At 31.1% G+C, this 24295-nt stretch overlaps 1 protein-coding gene across 1 annotated transcript in view; it reads right to left on the minus strand.

Moving 5' to 3' along the window:
- Nucleotides 1–4825: 4825 nt before the first annotated feature.
- LOC124535227 (neuropeptide CCHamide-2) overlaps nt 4826–24295 on the minus strand; it is a 33504-nt gene continuing 14034 nt past the window's right edge. Inside the window, exons 2-6 of the mRNA XM_047111354.1 lie at nt 23555–23630; nt 9220–9299; nt 7691–7817; nt 6637–6710; nt 4826–6231 (exon numbers count right to left, since the gene is read on the minus strand). Of these exons, the coding sequence (XP_046967310.1) occupies nt 6169–6231; nt 6637–6710; nt 7691–7817; nt 9220–9299; nt 23555–23624 (414 nt within the window). The 5' untranslated portion in view covers nt 23625–23630 and the 3' untranslated portion in view covers nt 4826–6168. The remainder of the gene's footprint in view (nt 6232–6636; nt 6711–7690; nt 7818–9219; nt 9300–23554; nt 23631–24295) is intronic.

The following is a 24295-nucleotide window of genomic DNA, read 5'->3' on the forward strand; positions in this document are numbered from 1 at the left end:
AAGGAAGCAGCGGAGCGGGAGCGGGAAAAGAATGCCGCCGCTGACTCGCTCCGCAGAAGACGACCGGGGAGAAGGAAAAGGCGCTACGCGCTGCTCCCTCCGCCTCAATAGGCGCCGTAGGGAACAGGGGGGGTCCCAGTACCCTGGGAATCCCCCCTAGCTGTTGGAGGCCCGTATAGACGGGCCGACCGTCAGGGCGTCACGGTAGCATGCGTAAGCGATCCCGTGGCGTCCGCCGAAAGATGGAGAGGGTACCGCTGGTTTTTTAGTGGGTAACCCGGCGTGCCTGGGCGCAATCGGCGTCCTGGGTTCCGGGGAGTCCCCCCCCCCCACTTTCCATCACGTGGGGGAAGCGCGTAAAGCGTTTTTCCAGCGAGAAAAAAAAAAAGTAATGACAACGAAACAATGTATAATTATATTGCAATAAAATCAAGATTAAAGCAATTTATTGATTAATTAAGTTCGGATTCCAATGTCTGTATTAGACAAAAAATGTATAAAATGTCACAAATGAATTCAACTTAACAAATACATCAGTTAAAATATCAAAACTAAGTTTAAAAGTTTTTCTTACATTTCGCTATCGACATATCGTCACTATGTTACGTTCGATTAGTTTGTACACGAGCATTATACTTTACTCTATTATGTTTGGTTATTCAACGGAAAAAGTCCTTTGTTATGAACTCGATAAGCCAAACGTTTCTTGCTAAAATACAATTACATTTCGCTATGAATGGATGGAAATAAATCAATACACTACACACATATATATGTATGTATGTGTGCTACTATTAGTGTGCTCGATACTTTTTTATTTAAAGCTGAAATGATTTAGTTTTAAAATCTTAATCGCATATTGAGATTTCTAACTCGAGCAAGAATCATTAAATTTAGATGTGTTTAACTTTTCTAAATATATTCCATAGTCTGATGATAGCTGAAGCTTGACTAATTTCAAACAAATATTTTTATTATTTTTGCCAAATATGGCTTTTATTTTATTCTCGTATATTTGGTGAAATTCTTGTACATTTGGAGTTTTAATGTGCCATATGATGTAAGTAGGAATGCACCCTTGAAGAGTTGTTATAGATGTTTTTAAAATTCTGGATTCCTTAGGGTTATTTTAAAGGTATTCGATTATCTCCATTATTTTTACTTTCCAAAATAGTTTGTCAAGACAATTTATCAAACAATATGTTCCAATTTCTTGAATAACTCAAAGTAGAGTAATTGGTAGCAATCAACTAATGACGTATGCCTCATTAGGGTCCCGAAAGTTGCAATAATTGTGTTAAAGTTTAAACAAGATGTCATTACTTGATAGAGGTTCAAATTATCTTAGAGTTGTAGGTGGTATGAGAGGCAATTTATGTTATAGTTATAGATAAAATAAATACAATAAAAAAATCGAGTTGATCACTGGATCATCTGGTTTGGAATACGAGATTTTTTAACGAATATAACAAATAAAATCGCTGGCTAGCTCCCCTAAGTTTTCATCAGAAGCGAAATTCATGAGAAACGAAACCACCAAGCCATGAAAAGAGAGATGTTTGCTCAACAATGAAACTCTGATACTTCAACATTTATACACATTTAATCAGCGCTAAATTGTTGAAATGATATTAGGACATATTATAGTTAAAGTCATCCTTTTAATCATATCCTTCAGCTTAAATTGCTCAGACACTATTTTCTAAATTATACAAATGAATCTTTTGGAAGATTTTTTGGAATCAGTTGCGACAAAAGTTTTACTGTTTCTGTGTAATCAGACAACAAGTTACAATTTAGACCTTATTTGACGCTTGTACCTATATTCACTATTTTAAAAGTTAGGTTTTTATAAAAAAAAGTGGTAGCAAAATCACATCAGAAGTGAAATTTATCAGCTTGCTTGCATTTTTTATTTTCATAAAATATTTTGCATACTTGGTATTTGGTCAACAGATCATATTTTAAAATAAACTGGCAACAATCCAATCGACGGTTTTAAGCTTTTAATTTTATAACAACACTTCATAACAAATAAAATTAATTGAAAATCCATTGAGTGGATTGCATGTTGCATTTTATGATATCTTGTTGATTATTTGATCTCCATAATAATAGAATTTTCAAATTAAAAAAGTAAAAATATATTTATATATACAATCGTGTAGGCAGCTAGAATAAAGAATTATTATTGAATTTGTATACATAAATGTTTGTTCGATTTTTTTCGGTGAAGTTCATTCTTGAAATCCTATCATAGGGGCGAGCGCGTATGTTACGAAAGGAACGCTCAAGTCAATATGAAGCTTTAATTTCCGAGATGATAAAGTGCATGGGATTTTGCTTATTTATACCTCATTTATTTATGTAAGTCACCGATGTCAATAAGTATGTGAGCTGTTGTTTTTTGTGTTATAGAGGGCAAACGAGCGGTAAGTTGACCTGATGGAAAGTGATTACCGCCTATGGGTATCTGGAACACCGGGGCTGGGTGCGTTGCTTTTAAGGAAGTAATACAAATTATCTGGAAAACCCGCTACCTTGTTATTTTATTTAAGCAAGCAAGGCCGTCTGGGTAGGTACCATCCACTCATCAGTTATTCTACCGTCAAATAACAGTACTCAGTATTGTTGTGTTCCGGTTTGAAGTTTGAGTGAGCCAGTGTAACTACAAGCACAGGGGACATAACATCTTAGTTCCCAAGGTTGGTGGCACATTGACGATGTAAGGAATAGTTAATATATTTTACAGCGTCATTGTCTATGGGTGATGGTGACAACTTTTCATCAGGTGGCCCATATGCTCGTCCGCCAACTTATACCATAAAAAAAATACGGAGTTAAGAAATAAGAAAGAGAAATAAATAAAAAATAAGGTCGAACTACATAATCGAATTCGAATGCAACATGTGTAACGTTTGAGGGGAAAATTTCTGACTTAAAAAGTTTATTCTCTCGTGTAGTTTTAATCACATCTGGTCGCTTTTTACTTTTAAAAGAACGGTATTAAAAGTACCCTATAAATTAATCTTTATTTTCAATATTTCTAGTCATTATTTATTTATAAGATATACTTAATTACAACGTTATATTATCTTAAATACTAACGAAACAGAGAGTAGATTAGTACCAATCATTAGGGAGTAAAATATAAACAGATGATCGTTGTATCTCGTGAAAAAATGTTATCAAATTGCGTATTATTTTTTATGTTTGTAGATGTATGCAATTACTTTCAATGGCTTTGTACAAAATACCCAAAAATAACCTCTAAGACCACTAAGAACTACGGTGGATTATTTCATTCTTTGATTTTTATCCTACTATTTCATACAATGTATGTTTATAATATACTAGGTGTACTGTGACAACGTGATTGTTATAACCTAAGTTACTCTTTATTACATAAACTATCTGCCAATGAAAGTCCTGTCAAAATCGACCCAGCCGTTTCAGAAATTAGCCGGACAGAGACAGAGAGACATACAGAGAAAATTAAAAATATTAATAATTTGGAATATGTACTATGTATAAATAGATATGCATTTAATAAGAAGCTGTTATTTTAATATTACAAACAGACACTCCACTTTTATTATATGTATAGATTTACTAGGTGATACCTTTCATATTCTAGCGTCAAGCAGAGATATTCCTTTTCTGCCTTGCAATTTTATTATTCCCGGCTATAGCCATACCTTCCTACTAAGCCTACTCCAATTTGCACGGTCTTTAGCATCATTCTGTGTAAGTCCCATCAAGCAGCTATACTCAGTAATATCGTGTTTCATTATGGATTGCCATTGGAACTACTAAACAATTTCTCAAGCTTAGTGGCACTTTGGTGATGTACGAGATGCCATGACTATTTACCATCAGGTAGCCCATTTACTAAATTGTTTACCTACTTAAAATATATTTTTGAACACATTCCTAGAACCGATAACCGTTGGGGAAAACGTGTTATAGAGTTGAGAATGCGTCTCGGCATACGTAGAGTAGGATGTCCTCGGGCACGATGGAGTGACGATATACGCAAGACGGCTGGTGCGAGTGCTGGATGCGAGTAGCCGAAGAGAGATCACAGTGGCGTATAATTGGAGTGACCTATGTCCAGCAGTGGACGAGTATGGGCCACTGATATTCAAAGCATTCTTGCTTGCATTGCATTCAACTGAGCTCGATCTTAGTGTAATTATTGTTTGTCGTAGTGAAAACTAACAGATCCTCGTGACTGATCGAATTCAATTCAATTCATTAAGTAATTTTAATTTATTAAGAATCTATATTAATGACCTAAAGAGGTTCTTTGTCTACGTAATTATTTATTAATGGTATGATTATCTCAAGTATAACTACAGACACTAGGGATAAAACATTAGTTTCCAAGGTTATTTTTGATTATCTATTTAATGTTAAGCTTCTTAAGGACAATGATTATATGGATATTACATGTATTTAATCATAAGACGTTTCATTTTTGTACTTGAGAACTATTTAGGGTTCCTATCCAAAGGATATAAGGGTCTTATTACGAAGACTTTGCTGTCCGTCCATGACAGATAGACAATTGAATTTGTTCCAGACGATGTATTTCTGTTGCTGCTTAAATAAAAGTATTCATAGTAAAACAATAAAACAAATATTTAGGCGTTACAATAGACATGATTTCTTTGTCGTTTTTATACATAATACTACAGAACCCATCGACGCGAGTCTGAATCTCACTTGGCCGGTTTTTTATTTTTGTTTTTTCTTAAGTTATCTCCTTGTAACTTATTATCTAAAGGTAATAATGAAACATCCGTTAACAGATTTCGTCTAATCGTTTATTTATAATTTCATCTTAATGAAAATTGTTCGACTACGTTACAATATTTTTCACAATAATTGTGTGATGGTAAACTTACGTGATATAATTGCGAAGAGGGAGAATATAACAGAATAAAATATTCATTACAAATTAAAGTTTAAGGGCCATTTCTTTTTCGCAGAATTACAAAATTTTAACAATATTCTAAATTCTAATAATTAATAAATAATTTGCGACAGATTATGCAATAATCGTTTGTAAATTAAAAGAAAGAAACAAAAAAATATTTTCGTTGTAGTATTTCCAAGTCACAAATTCTAATTGAGAATAAAAATATAAAACCTTATTGGTACAAACCAATGGTAGACTAAAATTATAAGAACAATTATTAGAACGCAGATAAACTATAATACAATATTTTAAAAACTTCCTCAATTAAATAAGGAATTGCAGGAAATTAAAACACGGAATAACGAAAATCAACTCAATCATTATAGCAAACACTTTGTAATCTATAAAATTAATTCTATTATTACTCGTATATTTTCAGCGGGCATTTATTGTTTTATTGGGATTTCACATCAGGAAACTCATATCGTATCTTAACTTTAACAAACGATCTACAGAATCGCAAAGTCTTCCATTTTTCATCGTGAAACGGCTTTTTATATTTATTATTTTTTTAAAGGACGTAAGTAAAAATTTATAAGACTTTCATAATCTATAAATAATGAGTAAAAAGAAGACGTTTAGAAAAATAAACAAAAATTCAAATATATTCAATAACAATTTTAATAATAAAATTATATTCTTAAAAGGTATATTCTAGATATAACATGTCATAAATTATGTCATTCTATGCATTTATTTAATTATTCAATTTTAAACTTTAATTTGTAATTTATTAACAAAATTGACTAATAAGGTTACACTATACAAACATGTGAGCCTAAAATAGTAATTTATAAGTATTAATACAAGATATACAAGTAATAATTAACGAAAACCCAGCCTTTTCCTTATATTTTTTTTAATTTTTTTTTTTTTAACCATAATTGACGATTTGAATCTACAATAAATACAATATGAAGTTATTTGAAATACTTTTAAACAGTCGACATATTTTGTTAACGAAATAAGCTTGATCTATTAAAAAAAAAAGTTAACGTCAATATGACGTCTAACGTCATTTTTGACATTGACAGTTTAAAATTAAACTATTATTTTTTAATAAAACATTGATTGGAGAGGTGTTTTTAATTAATTTAATTAATTAATAAGATGCAATAATCAAGCTTCTTTCGTTACGCGTTTATTTTATATTAAATTTAATAATTCAAGCGTAATTTCATAGTTTACAAATTCTCAATGTAATAACCATCCTCGTTGTTCAATCTTGATCGCCTGTAATTATCCATCTGTAAAATAAACTATTTGTTATCCATTTAAGTAACAATAACAAACTTAAAAATATATCACCTAAGAAGAAATCAATTTTTACAAAAAATATGGCAACATTGCCGCGTCATTTTAGGCGCGAAAGAGTATCAATATAAAAGTGATTTTGATTTTAAAAAAATAATTTTGATCCAAAAAACATTGGCCAAATTATTTAATTAGTCGTCAGTCGAACATATTTAAAAAAAACCTTTTAGTATTATTATGTAATAGAGTTGCCATTTTATAAAAAAAAATTGCAGTTCAGATTTGTGATTATAGATTTTATGAAATTATTTGAAGTCTCTTTTATTATGGCACGCCTAATAACCGTTGAGTAAATACATTTTTGTTTTAATAATATATTTTGATCAGTTCATTCTCACCCAGTATTTCAGTATGTTCCGTAACTTCATTTTGACAGCATCTCTGATATTATTTTCCTCACGATCATATACGCCTGTAATAATAACATTTTTATTTAAAGATAATATAAATACGTTCGTAAAAAAATGTTGCCTACTCAAAAAAATGAAATTGAAACGCGTTATTCATACATCACATCGTACATAATATCGTAATGTAATTTAAAAATCGAATTGTATAGAATCGAATACAATGTTTAATAAATTAATATTGAAGTTGTTATGACCCTATATTCGACAGAGGATTGGAATTGCGATTCAACGGGGAAATGCTGCTAGCATTCTTGCCACCATTCCACGCGGTCAAGATTTACACAGTAACTATTAATTTATATTTCTACACAATTAATGTTAACAATTACTATACTATAAAAGAAAATATATTCTTAATGTAATGTATTGATGTATTGATGACATTATGTATAAAATAAAACGCTTCTACGACACATCGTTCAGAAGCGTAATGCTCTTCATAAAATCAATCCGCTCGTAAATATAACCTTCGAAATCTTCATTGTTATTTCCACTTATCGCTATTCAAAGTCAGATCACCATCAAAAATTTATATCACACTTTTCATATCATAAATTGTAATCTCTTAGATAGCTTTAGTATATTATAAAGATATATGTACATTTTCATTTTATACAGGTAATATAGCTGTTGTACTTGTGCTAAAGATTTTCTATCAGTATTTTATACATGTAAATGAAAAAAAGCACTAGATTATTAAAAATTACACTAAATTAATATATTCGATTCGATTAGACATTACAATTAATATGATCTGAATGAATATGATCTGATATACTGTGAAATATCGATAATTCTTTATACTATGTGTGTTCGAAATTTGAATTAACTTTAACCAATAAGCAAATTGTTTTTAAAAAAGGAATAACATTTACGATTGTTTCAAACCAAATATCGAATGCATTCCATTAATGAAAATGAAATAAACAAAGATTATTTTTTTTAAATTCAAATTTCGAATATTTGTAAACGATAAATATACCTCCATCTCTAACAGGGATGATGTCGTCACCAGGGAGGGTTCCATATCCGGAGTGGGGATATATGGGATGAGGTGGAGTCTCCTCTTGACCAAGCTGCCGATTAGCCATGAGTTCGGAGTTCGATGACTGAGGATAAAATATTTAAGGTACAATCCTAAACACGATAATAACGATTTTACTTTATTTTATTTTCGTCAAATTCCATCACATAAGAATCTCGAAGTTTATATGATAAGTATATATAAATATTTTATTAATTAATTAATTTTTAATCTGTTTCAAAGTACTTAAGAAAAACGTTCTGAATCAATTTGTCATTTGACTTTGTTCTTTGTTTATAAATGTCTAACTCAACACGGCTATATGGCTCTATGGCACTCAAGAAGTATGCACCATTCTGCCAGTAATTTTTTTAGGCATGGTCTATTATTTACGTCGATAAAGAAGTATATTTTTTTCTTTGTATGTAGGGGTGTACATACAAAGAAAAAAATAGAATTCTTTAATATATTAGTATTGAAATCTACTTTAAAACTGATCATGTTGAAAACCGTGTCCCTGAAGTTAATTTTAAGTAACATTTGCGAGGCAATTTGTTAATAATTAACAATGTTATTTTAAGCAAAGTTATTTGACCCGCGGCGTCAATATACACACACCGCAACTCACGAGTCGATTGTTAGTTTGTTTGCAGAATCGAGTAAACAGCCTGTGGGCATACGGACGAGGCCGCACAGACGGGAATGCATACATGCATCGTTCGGTAATCACATAACATATCTGATTACCAGAAATTTAGGAATCTAGAATCTTTTCTTTTTTAGACTAATTTAAGTCTATCCAATTATTTATTACTGTGCTATTGCTTTGTTTTAGGTTATTGGTTAACAAAGAGTCTATCACTTTTATGCCTTCCAAAATTAATTGAAGGTGAAAACTCGACCTTACCGATCAAACATTAGTTAAATAATCTGTGCACTCTCGTAACAGTTAAAAAAAAATATATATATATATCGACTATTTCAGTGTTGTTTTGTAAGAACTGGTTTTACGTTAATACTCTATAATTATTATGGCACATTATTTTTTAAGACTTGAGTAAAGCTATAGGATACAATTATCAAAATGACGTCACATCGTAAGTCAGTTATCAACATGGATTTTTATAGAGTCGCACTTTTCTCTCTGCAGTGAGATTCGATTTTCTTTATGCAGAATTATTCTGCTGTTCTGACTGACTTAGGTTTTATAATCATGTGTTTCTTGTATCTATTAGAAATAATCTGGACATAAAGTTAAAATAAATATAAGAAAGAAATAATTTGTTAGGTAACCAAGACTAATCATTATGTCCAAATCATTGACAAAAATTGTCGCACCATTTCTCTTCAATAAATTGTCTCACGCATTATTCAAACTACTTTACAAAACTGAATAGCTTATTGCTGTTTAGGTGTAAAATATGTGACTATGAAGGGCGAGGGAAGGGGGTGGTCGGACCGGCACAAAAAGAAATAGGAAAACTTACATCCATCATATTATCACCAGAGTCACCGGATCGCTTCCCGTGGCCGCCAAAGCAGGAGTGCCCAAAGGCTGAACAGCCGCCTGTAGAAAAAAACACATTATAATTAATTGTATCTAGTCTAAGTAGCTGTGGCCGTGAACGTGTAAACTGATATTTTATATATAATTCTTAAATAAAAATAGCCTTTTTACATCAGATATCCCAGTGAAAGTCCGATTATAGTAGGTCCAGTCGTTCCAGAAATGAGCCGGAACTAACAGACAGGCAGAAGTGTAAAAAATATTATTTCGTTAGATGTACCGTGTGTATATACAGATGTATTTAATAAAAACGGTTATTTTAATAGTCAAACAGACACTCCAAATTATATATACAAAAAAATAGAATTTTTTGTAACACCTATCCGAGAAACGTCTTATATACATACAACTTAAACCAGAACACGCAACGTGTTTCCAGAAGGTTTTCGTGTATTATGTTGTATTATTATATAAGCATCTGGGCTTTCGTTGTTTAAGCAAATTTCATATTAAGTTGATTCACGTGACCATCGTCAATATTAAATAAACTTTTTAAATAAATAAACCCGCTGACTTTCATTCGTCGGTTCTTCTCAGGTCAGAGTATTTTATTTTCCGAACCGGTGGTAGTGTTTCAATTGACCATCAATAAGAAAGTGTAATGCTTCTATATTGAATAAAGTTATTTGAGTTTGTGTTTATTATCGTGTTGAATTTTATGCGAGTGTGTACGGTTTTCGTGATTGAGTCGACATATAATATGTTCATTAGTTTTCTATATTGTCTTGGGTCTGGGTGTTTGTGGTACCGTCGTTACTTCTGATTTTCCATAACACAAGTGCTTTAGCTACTTACATTGGTATCAGGGTATGTAAGTGATGTTGTCCAATATTTAGATTGGAAGGGACATAACATCTTAGATCCCAAGGTTGGTGGCACATTGACGATGTAAGGAATAGGTAATATTTCTTACAGCTTTATTGTCTATGGGTGATGGTGACCACTTACCATCAGGTGACCCATATGCTCGTCCGCCAACCTATACCATAAAAAAGCATTTATATATTATTAATATTAATAAAATAATTATGTACGCCTATTTTTAGAGCAGTAAAGTAAACCTGCGAAAATTAATAGACATACTACCACAAGTAAATCAACCAATCATTACATTGAAAAGGCATTTGTCCTATTTATATCCGCCAATCACAATCAACGAAGCTTTTTAGATTTATACAACCTCTACCCGGATATTATTTCGCCTAAGAATTCGATGTTAACAGACTATTACGTAATTAGACGCATTTTATGACAAAAAAAAAAAACAATTATCACGATTCTTCGAAATCAAAAATATCTATGATTTTGTATCGACTAATGTTCTGTTACAAAGAAAACCAGTTGTTCGTTTTTGACCCAATTTCAATAAATAAATCGCAGGAAATAATCTAGCAAGTCATGAGTTACGTAAAACGTTAAAGGTTAAATTTAAGTTTTATTTATTTGAATAAATAGGTACATGATTATTGTTTATTCTTTGGTGTAGAGTCGAGAGTGACGTCTTTTCGAAAATGTCGTTTATAGCCTAGATAATAAAGTAAAAGTAAAGTAACAGTCTGTACTTTTTCCACTGCTGAGATAAGGCCTCTATGAATTCTCTAGGTATTCTTGAGTCTATTCCTATACAGGTTTTTATGAATACTTGACAATTATATTTATCACTGTACGTACAAAACAAAGATTGTCCATAATTAGCTGTGCAATGGCAATATATAAACCGGCTTAAATTATTAAGAATAAGCAAATCCAATGTCATCTCTTTTTATACAGTAATATACTTTATTCAAGTAAGCTCCTGCAAGCACTTTTGAATTGACGTTTTAGATGATTATATTAAGAGTAAGGCTACCGGTTTTTAATGCTCTTTACCACCAATTATGTAACGTGGGTATGTTAAAAAGGACAGTTGCTTTTGTGTTAACAATATTAAAATCCAATTTAGTAAATAATTAATTATTGCATAAAATAAATATTGGACAAAATCACATACATTACACTGATCCCAATATAAGTAGCTCAGGCACTTGTGTAAAGGAGAAGAAGTAACGATGGTTCCACAAATACCCAGACCCAAAATAAAATAGAAAAGTAATAAACTATTTCTACAACGAATCGACCGTGAATCGTGAGACACATTCTATTCAAATTTCTTTGACCGTTGTGTCACCATTTTTAAAGTACGATTATAAAGAAAATCAAATAAACTTAAAACTGAAAATCACGTGATATGATTGTCAAAAATGTCTTCCGAAAATACCATTACAAGAAATTTGTAATAAAAATAATGAACTGACGTTAAATTCTTATGTTATAATGTTTTATTTTCGCAACGGCAACATTTTCGAGAGCCAATTGGACCCAATAGAACAGTAAACATCGAACCACTTCTATATTCTTCTCAGATATCCAAATAAAACAGTCCACGTAAGCAAGTCCCTCAAATCACTAAAATAACATGCAAATTGTCGAATACGGTCTTTCAGTTCATTTTTACTTCAATATTTCTATTTAACACATTCAAAGTATATGTACAACAATAACAACTATGTTTATAATTAATAATAACTATTTAAATCAACTTTAATTGTACAATGTTATAATTATAAAAAATGTTTTTGAAGTAATTATCTATTTATGTATTTAGTTTTAATTTAAAGAGGTTTTTTCTAGTCAACTCCAATGGAGTCATTAACAGACAACTTTGATCTTGAATTATGTAATGTCAATTCTGTCATGAAAAAAATTAAAATTAAAATAATCTAGAATTAGTGTTAATAGTGTGTATTTATTCATGATAAAATCCTTTTCTGAATGTCGACAGTTTTACCGGGACTTTAGGAGTAAAATAGAAATGGAAAACGCTCGCCTTCGATTCAGTTCAAAAGGATCGTCGTTAGTCGTGAAGTATAAAAAACGTGTCAATCATTTAGTTATACGGTAAGCCTATGTCCTTCCTTGCATTCAAGCTTTATTCGTTTGACTATGAATGTGTATCAGATACAGATGAGCTGAGATGGCCCAGTGGTTTAAACGCTTGCATCTTAACCGATGATTGCGGGTTCAAGTCCAGGCAAGCACCACTATATACATGTACTTAATTGTGTTTACAATTCATCTCATGCTCGGCGGTGAAGGAAGACATCGAGAGGAAACCTGCATGTGTCTAATTTAATTTTGCCACATGTGCATTCAAGCAACCCGTATTGGAGTAGCGTGGTAGAATATGTTCCAAATCATCTCCTTAGTGGAAGAGGAGGTCTTAGCCCAGCAGTGGGAAATTTACAGGCTGCTACTGTACTGATCCGATAGATATTTGTATCGATATTCTATTAATAAGGAACTGTTTGTAGTGCACAACATTGCAGATTTATAAGCAAATAGCTTGGAATATATCAATCAAAGCTTTGTTTAACTTCACACCATTGAAATAGGTAGTGTATTTCAAGATAACTCACCAATCGAAGTTAAATATCTGAGATGAACTATTCAATTGACAATGTTTGCATTCGTAAAATCGAATGAATTTAACTCAGAGTCGAACGTCGACTTCGAAATTTAAATGCAAGTAGAATTTTATTACTAAAACTAGTGTTACCAGTGACTGCGTGTGCGTTTGAATTCACAACTAATTCTGAAATAAAAGTAACCTTAGTTACTCCTTATTACATCAGCTGTTGTAATTTCCCTCAAAAAAAAGTATTGGCATAGGTTGGTAGACGAGCATATGGGCCACCTGATGGTAAGTGGTCACCATCACCCATAGACAATGACGCTGTAACAAATATTAATATTCTAATCCTTACATCGTCAATGCGCCACCAACCTTGGGAACTAAGATGCTATGCCCCTTGTGCCTGTAGTTACACTGGCTCACTCACCCTTCAAACCGGAAAAATTCAAATTCAAACGGAATTGGTCAAGCTATTACAGTGATTAACCGAAAGAAAAACCTTTTGTAAGATTGTAAGTCGTATTTATATACAAGAACAACTTTAACGGCTCGTTAGCAAAAACGCAAATACGATCGATTACTGTAGGATAAAAATACCTTTGATAAAAACCTCTGTGGTCAAGTAGTGTGTACACCGGTTTTCATGGGTACGCCACTCCGAAGTCCCAGCCGAGACGATATAGAAGAAGTTAATTTGTTTTCTATGTTGTCTTATGTCTGGGTGTTTGTGGTACCGTCGTTACTTCTGACTTTCCATAACACAAGTGCTTTAGCTAGTTAAATTGGAATCAGAGTAATGTATGTGATGTTGTTCAATATTTATTTATTTATTTAAACCAAAAATTAACATTTAAATTCAATACGTAAATTGTGTAAATATTTCAGGAATTCTTTTTTAATAACGTAAGTGAGGATTGTTTATTAATTGCAAATAAATATTTCATATTTCATTTCATGACATCGTATAACTTAGATGTAATATCGGCAGAATTCGTAAAACCGATCACATCCGAATTAAGTGCGTCATCAAAATCATCAATCCATGTAAACTATGTAAAAATAAGATGAGTGGTTTTGATTTGACTACTAAAATGTAAGAAAAACAACATGGCGGATTGTAAAACAAATTATGATTGTGGGGAGGATTAAATATTTTAAAAGTAGTGTGAGAATAGATTACTTTTGTTTGTCTGTTGCTTTGATGGCGAAGTCAATTAAAGATAAGATTATTGTACTTATTATATTCATTGTATTATATTAAAATGTTTAATTGAATATAGTATGTGATGTGTACGTTTTTTTTAGGTATTATTTTTTTTGTTTTTGGGAAAACGATCTTTACGCTAACGTAATAATTTTTAATTCCATATAACCACATACACACGTTTGATTGTTTTGTTTTTTTTTTTTTTTTAATTTGACGATGTTACATTTAAATTAGTTTCATACTATACCTACATATATTTTCTCAAAGTATTTGTAAAGAAAAAAAGTGGTACTGATAAAAACAGTCGTTTGCATACAAACCGTTCGCTTGAATCAGTTTACACAGTTCCCGTGTATTTGACTACATGTGACCCTTGTGGACAAGCGCTATTTGGAACGCTCAAACACACCCTAATTCTGTTATTGGAACTATTCGCTGTAGCCTTTGTGAGAAAACGTTGTTCGTGGTAGACAAAAAATTACGTTCAAGTGTCTTAAAAACACTGAATTATGTTGAGCCAAATTAAGAGCCAAAATGAAAGCGAAAAGTAATGGAAAAGCAATCACCAATATACAATGAGCTTCTTTACTTTTACTATATAAATAATTAATTAATAAAAATCTTAACATTAAAAGAGGTTATTTATCGACCCTGTAGTTGAGAGAACTTGGTGAAGTTGAATAATTAAAATTATTCTTTAATATTTTATATAAAACATAGATGTAGAGCGAAAAATAATTAGTACATTTTTAAGCCTTCAAATATGTAAGAGAAAATTTATTTTATACAATTCCAAAAAAGACAGTCGCTACGTAAAAACCACTAGCAGTGTTAGATAACCAAGTGCAGTGATTTGTACGGGACACTAATATCATAAACATTTCGAGCTGGAAACGGCCAGTGGATTAGCTCTAACGAACCCTAGGATATAATCTTCTCGAGTTTGGTATAGATCATAAACCACAGCTGTCTATAATAGTCCTTTGTCAAAATAATCTCTAAAAGAAAAAATATACATGTGTAGACTTTGGCAGTCATTGGAGAACTAGATATACTTTTTGCTTTTTTTTTAATGGAATACAGGCTGACGATAATTTATGGTCAAGTAATGTTCACCGTCACATTATAGACTGTAAAACCATTGCCCCGTCAACAAGAGAAAACTGGAAACTCACCTCAGAAGACGACAGTGGAATACCTGATTATGCGACATTAATTATAATAATTATTAATAGAATACGAGTACCGAAATACGAGCTCGTAAGCCAGTATCGAAATGATGCAGCACAAGTCAATATTTATCGAGTGAGTTTCGAAGTGAATTCTTACAGAATATACCGGGCAGTATTTGAACTGCAATATATATTGGAAATACAATGATATCCTATAAATATTACTGGTCATTGATAAATACTTCAAAAATTTATGGTTTCGGGAACACAGCATGGAATCCAGTACCATGTATACAACCTAGCTCAGATTATGTTTTCTAGAAGTTGTACATTAATCTCGAATTCCTTATAATCTTGTAGGTATTATAAACGCTGTCGCTTATACCTTAGTCCTTAATGGGACATTCGGATATGTTCGCCAGGAGAGTCGACATACGTTGCATGATGTAGCTTTCGTGTATACAATTCGGTGACAACAGCGTCGTAACTAGTAAGGTCAAGATTAATTACAACCTTAACTGCATGCATACAGAGACAATCTTAGAACATAGATTCCATGTTCCGTATATGTTTACATACGAAATTATGTCAAGCGCAAAATGGTACAACGTTTTAGTTACATTCATAATCATACCCAAACAGACTTACTTTATCTTAATAATCACTCTATGAACATTTTATTTGTAGCAACCAGAAGAAACAAATTAATTAAAACTATCGTTCTAATATAAAAACCATTCGATACATCAATCTCATTCATATATATTCGTTTATATAATATATGAAGATATAATAATATACAATACAGCTTAATATCCAAGAAAATTGTACAAAAAATCACAAACATATTGAATAGAAGCATTTGTCAAGATTCGCTTCCCAATACTTCAAGTGTTATCTCGTTAAGACGCACTCGTAAAAACTAAGAGTGTCACAAAACAAAACCTTTGCGTAGATGAAGATAACACGTGTTCCTCATAAGTTACAACACAAAGCTTGTGACACGTTTTTAATCTTACATTTCGTGGGAAATATATCCCTTTTTCTTTTTATTTCATATCAAAGAAAGAGACAACTATCTATCAATCTATATAAATAACAATACATAATGCTTTTTTGTATTAACTTAAAACGCTACTAAAAAATTTACATAAAAGTTATGCCTAACTGAACATACGGTATATTCGTTTATGTATATACGTATACATAAGTAAAGAAGAACATGTATGTTTGTGTTTTCTTTACAAATTATACAGAATAAAATAATATACAATCCTTTAATTCTCTTGAAGAAAGTAATCTGTAGATAGTTCCACTATGTTCACTAAGGGTCGAAAAACAAACCCACATACGAATATTTACAGGCACATATTTACTTACGATGTTTTGCTCAACTTCGAAATGTACAATCGGACAGGATATAGATATGTGTTTACGTCTTTTTCTAACTGAGAAAAGTGGCAAGGTATCATATAAAAATAGACATTAATAGTTGTTAATTAAAAGTCAAATTAATAGATAATTATTAAAAATATACATATGTCAAATAATTACAATACAAATAACAAATTTAACTTCATGCATAATATGAATAATAATAGGAAGCATCGTACAAAATATGCAAATATCATCTTAATTCTCAAAGGTTTTCCAGATAACAGTTGTTTTAAGACTTAAATATAATATTATATACAACCTCTTTTATCGATTTTTTGAACAATCACTATTTAATCTGTGATTATTTGACGTATTATTCGCTGTATTCTATCTATGGGTATAAGTATCTGCTATAATTGATTTCATTTGCATTAAATGTTACAAATACGCCCCCGTAACTTGAGATAAACTATAAAATGGTTTATCTAGATAATAGTTAAACTGTGTTAATAATGGTTAAGTAATGCAAGATTTGCACAAAAAGAACTTATAAGTTCCGAAATCAGTGCCTTAAAATATTTGTACATCTTTAGAATTCAGATTCTACTAAGAAAAATCGACTAAAATGGCAATAGTTATTTAATAAATCAATAAATTATACTTCATTATTGTTTCGTTTGTTGCTAGTATTTTTTTCTGTATGCGTACCTACAATTATGATCATTACTTTCATTTATTGTTATCACATAATTAACAATATATGTCTTTGTTGATACTAAATTCTTTAAACCTAAACCTAAAAAATTAAAAGTAAAGGAACAGCTCGTAAATTTCCCACTGCTGGGCTAAGGAGAGAATGGAAGAGGGGGCTCATCCATTAAAGAGAGGGTTTGGAACATATTCCACTACGCTGTTTTCGATGAAATTAGACACATGCAGGTTTCCTCACGATGTTTTCCTTCACCGCCGAGCACGAGATGAATTATAAAGAAAAATTAAGCACACATATATGTAGTGGTGCTTGCCTGGGATTGAACCCGAAATCATCGGCTAAGATGCACGCGTTCTAACCACTGGGCCATCTCAGCTCAACCAAAACCTAATTATGGATATTTTAATCGAAACTAATTTAGGAAGAGCCCACAAATAGGGATATTTGAAGGGTTTGAAGTAACAATCCTGATTAAGATTGATCTAAAGATAAAGTCGAAACGAATCGATTCCACCAAGTAGCTCCAGTAGCGTTAAGTTAACTCGCGATGTTTGCCTTTAATTGAATTATTCTGGCGCGGATTTGAAAATTAAAGTCTGTGTTTGAACCAGACCTACAGACTAACGACAATATTCCTGACTAACCTATTTATACCGTTAAACAGCCTAATAAGGTATAATTTATTAAAATGGTCTTCAATGTCTTTTAATGAACACAAAGTATATGTATAATATAAGATTTTTAAATTGGAATACATTTCAATCTATAATTGATATCTGACAGAGGCGGATTTACCAATAGCTTAAGTAGGCTGGACCCTAGGGCGGCAGATTTAGAGGGGCGGCAAATTTAGCCCAAATTTGTTATTATCTTACAGAAATTAAAAAAACTTATACTTATATATATACACATTACGTCCGTAATACTCGTCACTACATAGCGGGTTGGAAAAATAATCTACTAACTGACAGAAATATCACCTAGTTTATAATCATACTAATAACCGGAAAAAACCAATGTAATGGGGATGATAGAACACAAATCATAAATGTTGCAAAAAAAAAGTAGGGGCGGCAAAAATTTAATAGCCTACTAGCCTACTAGTGGTAGATTTTTAAATCCGCCACTGATATCTGACAAACTCCAGTGATGTGTTTGAAAAAGTCCACAAGAGAAAAGATATTCTTTCATTTATTTACTTTGAATTATTAGTAATTGAATTGATTTTTTTATTAAATTTATTAAAAAATGGTATATATAAACATACAACGAAATATATATAACGCTTTAATCTCAATTCCCAATCCAATTATCAGATCCAATAAGGAAAGCAGGTTACTTATTTGTGTAATAGATGTTTAAAAAAAAGAAAATACGCTCTTAAATTATTTATAAAATTTATTTTATTTTTGTATTTTTAATCTATAAATAATGTATTTTAAATCAAATAGCGGTAAAATCACTAATAATTTTGCTTAATTCATATGTTGATTTTCACTTTCGTCATACACTCGAAGTAGTTACTTGCTCAAAATCAAAATTAAACTTTATTATTATTATTTTATTATTATATTAGTTAAATACAGTTATATATGTATGTAATGTATCCTACCTGGAAGTCAACATGTATTAACTCCACGCTTTTTTATCATCTACAAAATGTTGTATCGAATAATATGCCTTTTTTACCAATGTATTTTTTATAAACGATTTGAACTTACGAAACGGCAAATGAATTTAAAATGCCTGCGGAATTTTATCATAGAAACGGATACCTTGCACCAAGAAGGATTTTTTTTTATTTTTTTTTATGATCCCAATTTATTGACTTTGCGGGGTCAGCTAGTAAAATATATTTATCATCCAACTTAAAATCTGAATGGTTCACCTTTTCGGAACACATCGCGATTGCAGACGTCATAAGACTTGTTTATTTGTATAAATTTGTGGCGTCTTTTTTTATTCTCTTTTAATTTATTGTTTTTTTTTATTCTTATTTTGTTTAAAACATTTTCTTATTCTTATTTTGTTAATAAATTTTTTTTGGCGTAATCCAAATATTATTCCATATTTAAACTTGGCAAGCAAGAATTTTGAATAATATTTTAAATATTTTTAATTACAATTGACGTTAAATTTTGTGAAACTTTAATTGAAACGTCTACCAGACTCACTTGAATCATAGTAACAAAGACGCTGTCATTTCCTCTCTGAATGAAAATGTTCAGTTTCATACAAGAATCATTGAATACAGTCTTTTAATTTTCTTTTAAATCACGAACCTATAATTACACTAGTTTCTAATGAATTTATTTTCAAATAAGATTTAAATAATTTGCGCTGGACTTAATTACATTTACAAAAACATCTTTAAAGTTTAAGTTTTTTATTAATTAATTTGACACATAAAATAAATCATTATCAATGTTAAAGTTATGGCTATAACTCCGTTAAAAAAAAACTGATGCTACTTCCACACTTTTGTTAAAGGCACATAAATACACATAATTTGCTTAGAAGAAGCATCAAAGGTAAACATGGTGTCATTTTACCAACAGATTTAAAGTTGTAAGTAAGTTTGGAAGCGAGAAGTAACTTCAACATAAGACCATATTTAAACTAGCATCAGCTGCTAAGTTAGACGGGAAGCGGTATTCTTCTAGTAAACTAAACGTTTGTCTGTTATACCTTTCGTAAACATTATACATAGTGTAAACATAAGTATGCACACGTGTGTAACAACCTTTAGAGTTACGTTGTATGTTTAACTCATAATTATAGTGTTGAAAGATTAAGCAAATATTTGCAAGAAGAGCCGCTGGGAGCAGTCCCCGTGATTATATTTTGACGTCACACTCCGCCTCATAAATATATTTTAGATTGGACAAACGTTTGATTTACGGTCTTGGTCACATTATATATATTGACTAATAAACGGGGAAACTTTTTCGTAATACCTATCTGAAAGAACTACTAACAATACATAAACTTTTAACAGTAAATGTTTCCTTTCTTTTTTTATAGTATAGGTTGGCGGACGATCATATGGGCCACCTGATGTTAAGTTGTCGCCATCACCCATAGACAATGACGCTGTAAGAAATATTTACTTTTCTTTACATCGTCAATGTGCAAAACCTTGTGAACTAAGATGTTATGTCCCTTGTGATAGTTACACTGGCTCTTAGAAGGCTCTAGTACTTTATATCACATCAGTAGCTGCGCTTCGCATGTTTACCCGTTTTCAGTTCAGACTAATACACAGTTTTTGTTATTGAGATATTATACAGTATGAGAATTTAAAATACATAATATATTAGAGCCACGCTGGTCTACGTAAGAGAACGCACTGACAATTGATCTTCTCTTATCTTTTTTAAATCCGGATTATAAAAAAATTAAACAATCATGAAATGCATTAAAACCACTATATTGGAGTATTAAATATGCTCAATATAAAATATATATGTATAGGTTTTATAGTAATAATAATCCCACTTCTAACTGAGCTAATAAAATATTTTATTTTAAAATTTATTCATAACTCCCGTACCATAATGTGGGTGCTAAGACTCTATTTTTAAAAACAATTCTATTTATGTTTATTAAAAAAAAAATTTCTAGTTCATAACAATATTTTATTAAATACGAGTTAATTTTAGATCGACTACATAGTACAGAAAACAGTTATTGATTTATCAGACTAAGCTAGAATTAAAATTGACTAAGAAAATGTTTAGACTTTTCTCTTTAAACTAGCCAAAGCATTCAATGACGTCGTTTACTAACACGGAATGTGTTAGTAAACAAATTGTATCGTATTCGTAACACGCTTAAAGGATAGTCAGTCACGATCTAAAAAACTCCGTAGGTTTTTTATGTTATAGGGAGCAGGACTCTCATCTAATGGAAAGTGATTACCACCGCCCATAGACATCTGCAACACCGCGGGTCTGTCGTATCGGTTCGGAAAAATCGCCGGCGAAAGCTGGTTCCGCAGATTGGTTGTGCGAGGTACAAAAAGTCTTAAAAATGGCGCTATTGTAGATTATTTATTTAATTTTTTTAAAAGGCATAGGCACTCCGACTTTTTGCCTAAGGAGTTTCCTTGGGGTTTATTTTTGGAACAAGTTTCTTTATGATTCATATCAATGGTCGTTGCTGATGATATGGTGATCTTTGATTCATTTCATGAAACAGCTTCTCCAATATTAATAGTAATTGTTAGAAAAATAGTTAAGGAGATAATTGCTTACTTGAAGATGCTTGATAAGATTTTTCCGAGTTTACTGCTTTGATACTATATTCTCTTATTCCGAAACTACATACTTATTCTTCTAGACCAAAATAACACTCAAACACAAACGCTTCTACGAAAGGTAAGACAAAGTCTTAACATATAAAGAAACAATACATAAACTCTAAAAAGTACATGGGCACTATTATAATTATTAATGTTGTTATTAATAATTATAATAGTGCAATAATTCAAAAATTTAATAACTTTCCTAGCTAAAACAGAAATTGCAGTATGTTAACTTCAATAAACGAACTTATTACAACATAAATAAGACACATTTTGAAGCGGTAACAAATAAACCAAGATAAAAACGTAGCTTACAAAAAAAAGGATAATTTTAAGCAAGAAATTGAAAAGTCTTGCCAGCCTATAGGCTTAATTTACACATTCGATAATTTGTTTTGGCAACATTGAAGCAACAATACATTATCTCGAGTAAAAGGGGAACCACAATAGCATGTACCGCCTAGTTAGAGTAATTTTCACCGAACTGAAAAAAGGTCTAATCAGGGAAATGCGCGAACGTATGTATTGGTTTGTATGTTTGAAAATCATTTTGGAGTCATATTGTTGGAAACTGTACGAAAGATTGATTCGGAATAAAAAACCATTTTTAAATGAAAATAATTAATCAAGTGTATGAAATCTTAAGATATCCTTTCATTATCAAGTAAGTAAATGTATGTATTCTTGCCTTTTATGTATGTATGTTCATCTTTATCGATAAATTTGTATCTTATCCTTAATTTTTCTTTATTATTTTATAGAGTGTTGTAGGTTTTTTAATGCTAAGAAATATGCATATAGAATAAAAATATTATTCTGACTTGGTATTACAAATTTAAACAAGACTAGTTATCCGCCCCAGCTAAATGTATCTGTACAATTCAGGTACAATGTGTAAAAAAATTAGTATTTGTGGATTAATCCTTACAAACAAACACATATATTTTATCTTTTTATAATATTTATAGGTATAAAAATTATTTTATAATTTTTCATATTTTTTGGCGTTTAAACTTTTATTAATAACTAGGCGTAAGTCAAATGGAATTTTCCTTCGATATTATTTTAAGGGCTAACTTTTCGTAAATATTCGAACTTTTGGCTAACCTTTTATGCTGTATATTTTACTCTTTGATCGCGATAACTTAACCAAGTGAAGATTAAAAGGATTTTTAAATGTACATTGTGTCTTAAATTGGAATTCGTATTTCTAATGTTACAAATTATGAACCTCTGTTGACTTTGGTGCGACGAACACTTCGATGATGATTTTTCTTAATGTATATTACGATATACTTTAATGAATAATGTAATGTAATTATATTTATATCACCAATAATAATCATATTTTTATCACCACATGGCAAAAATCTAGATCCAAAATCTTTCGTGAAAGCGCCGACACATACTTTATATCCCTATTTGACAACATTTAATTTTGATTATTTTATTATTTGTCAGATATACAAATATCGCAAATGCTGTTGCTCTTTCACGGCCAAACTACTGAAGCAAAGATTTTATTTAACAAGGTTGAACACTAAGGAAGACTTTTTTTTATACCAAACGCTAACAACCAAATCCCACAACGCAAGTAAAATCGCTTGCGACAGCTGGCTGTATTATATAAGTACATTACGATGCACAATTGTTTTTGTCAAGATCCACCAACTGTAGATGTGAATTTTATATCAATCAAACAATTACTATAAGAATTTTATTCCACAGACTCTTAAATGCTGACTGTTTTACTTTCCATTTAATCAAAATTTACCTGATGGTAAATGGTCAAATAGACATTGGCGTAAGAAAAAATAAAAGACTATATTTACCATATGATCTAAAATAAAATTGAAATAATATAACGAGTGATATTTCAATCTATTTAAAAAGGGATAAACAGCTATTTATATCAAAACCACATTGTAATTACAAGATGGTATAATTATACGAAATATTCGTAGGCATATTATGTTGAGTTGAAGATAATTAATGTTTAAAAATAAACGTTCAAGGTCATATTTACTTACGTTTAGCGCTGACTCCGACTGAAAACACCAGCACCGCCATCACGGAGAGAGTTAAGATGTTTTGCGCCATTTCAACCTGAAACAATTATTATTTTTAAAATTTAAAAAAAGAAGTCTTTTATATACTTATTAGTCTTATAGAAATTTCTTAGTCTTATACAAAATAAAATTAAAATATACTATATTCAAGTAGGCTTTTACAAGCACTTTTGAATCGTCGTTTAAGAACTATATTAAGTGAAGCTACCGTCGACCTTAATTCACCTTTTATTTCTTTGTAGTCGGATTTGTTTGTGTAGGCAACACCACATCACTTATTTTAGCATAAGCAGACCGCCTATAGACTTTGGCACTGTAAGAACTATTTACCATTCCTTATGTCTCTCCAATCATGGGAATTAAGATCTATATTCCATGTAGTTACACTGACTCTCCTACCCTGAAGAGTATCTAAAAATCAAGGCACAATACGGTAGGAAAGCAATTCTTACAGTGCCAAAGTCTATAGGCGGTTTTGAACATTTACCATAAGGTGAGAGTCGAGATGGCCCAGTGATTAGAACGCGTACATCTTAACCGATGATTGCGGGTTCAAACCCAGGCAAGCACCGCTGATCCATGTGCTTAATTTGTCTTTATAATTCATCTCGTGCTCAACGGTGAAGGAAAACATCGTGAGGAAACCTGCATGTGACAAATTTCATAGAAATTCTGCCACATTTGTATTCCACCAACCCGCAT

Source organism: Vanessa cardui, chromosome 14 (assembly GCF_905220365.1).
Source record: "Vanessa cardui chromosome 14, ilVanCard2.1, whole genome shotgun sequence".
Lineage (NCBI taxonomy): Eukaryota > Metazoa > Arthropoda > Insecta > Lepidoptera > Nymphalidae > Vanessa > Vanessa cardui.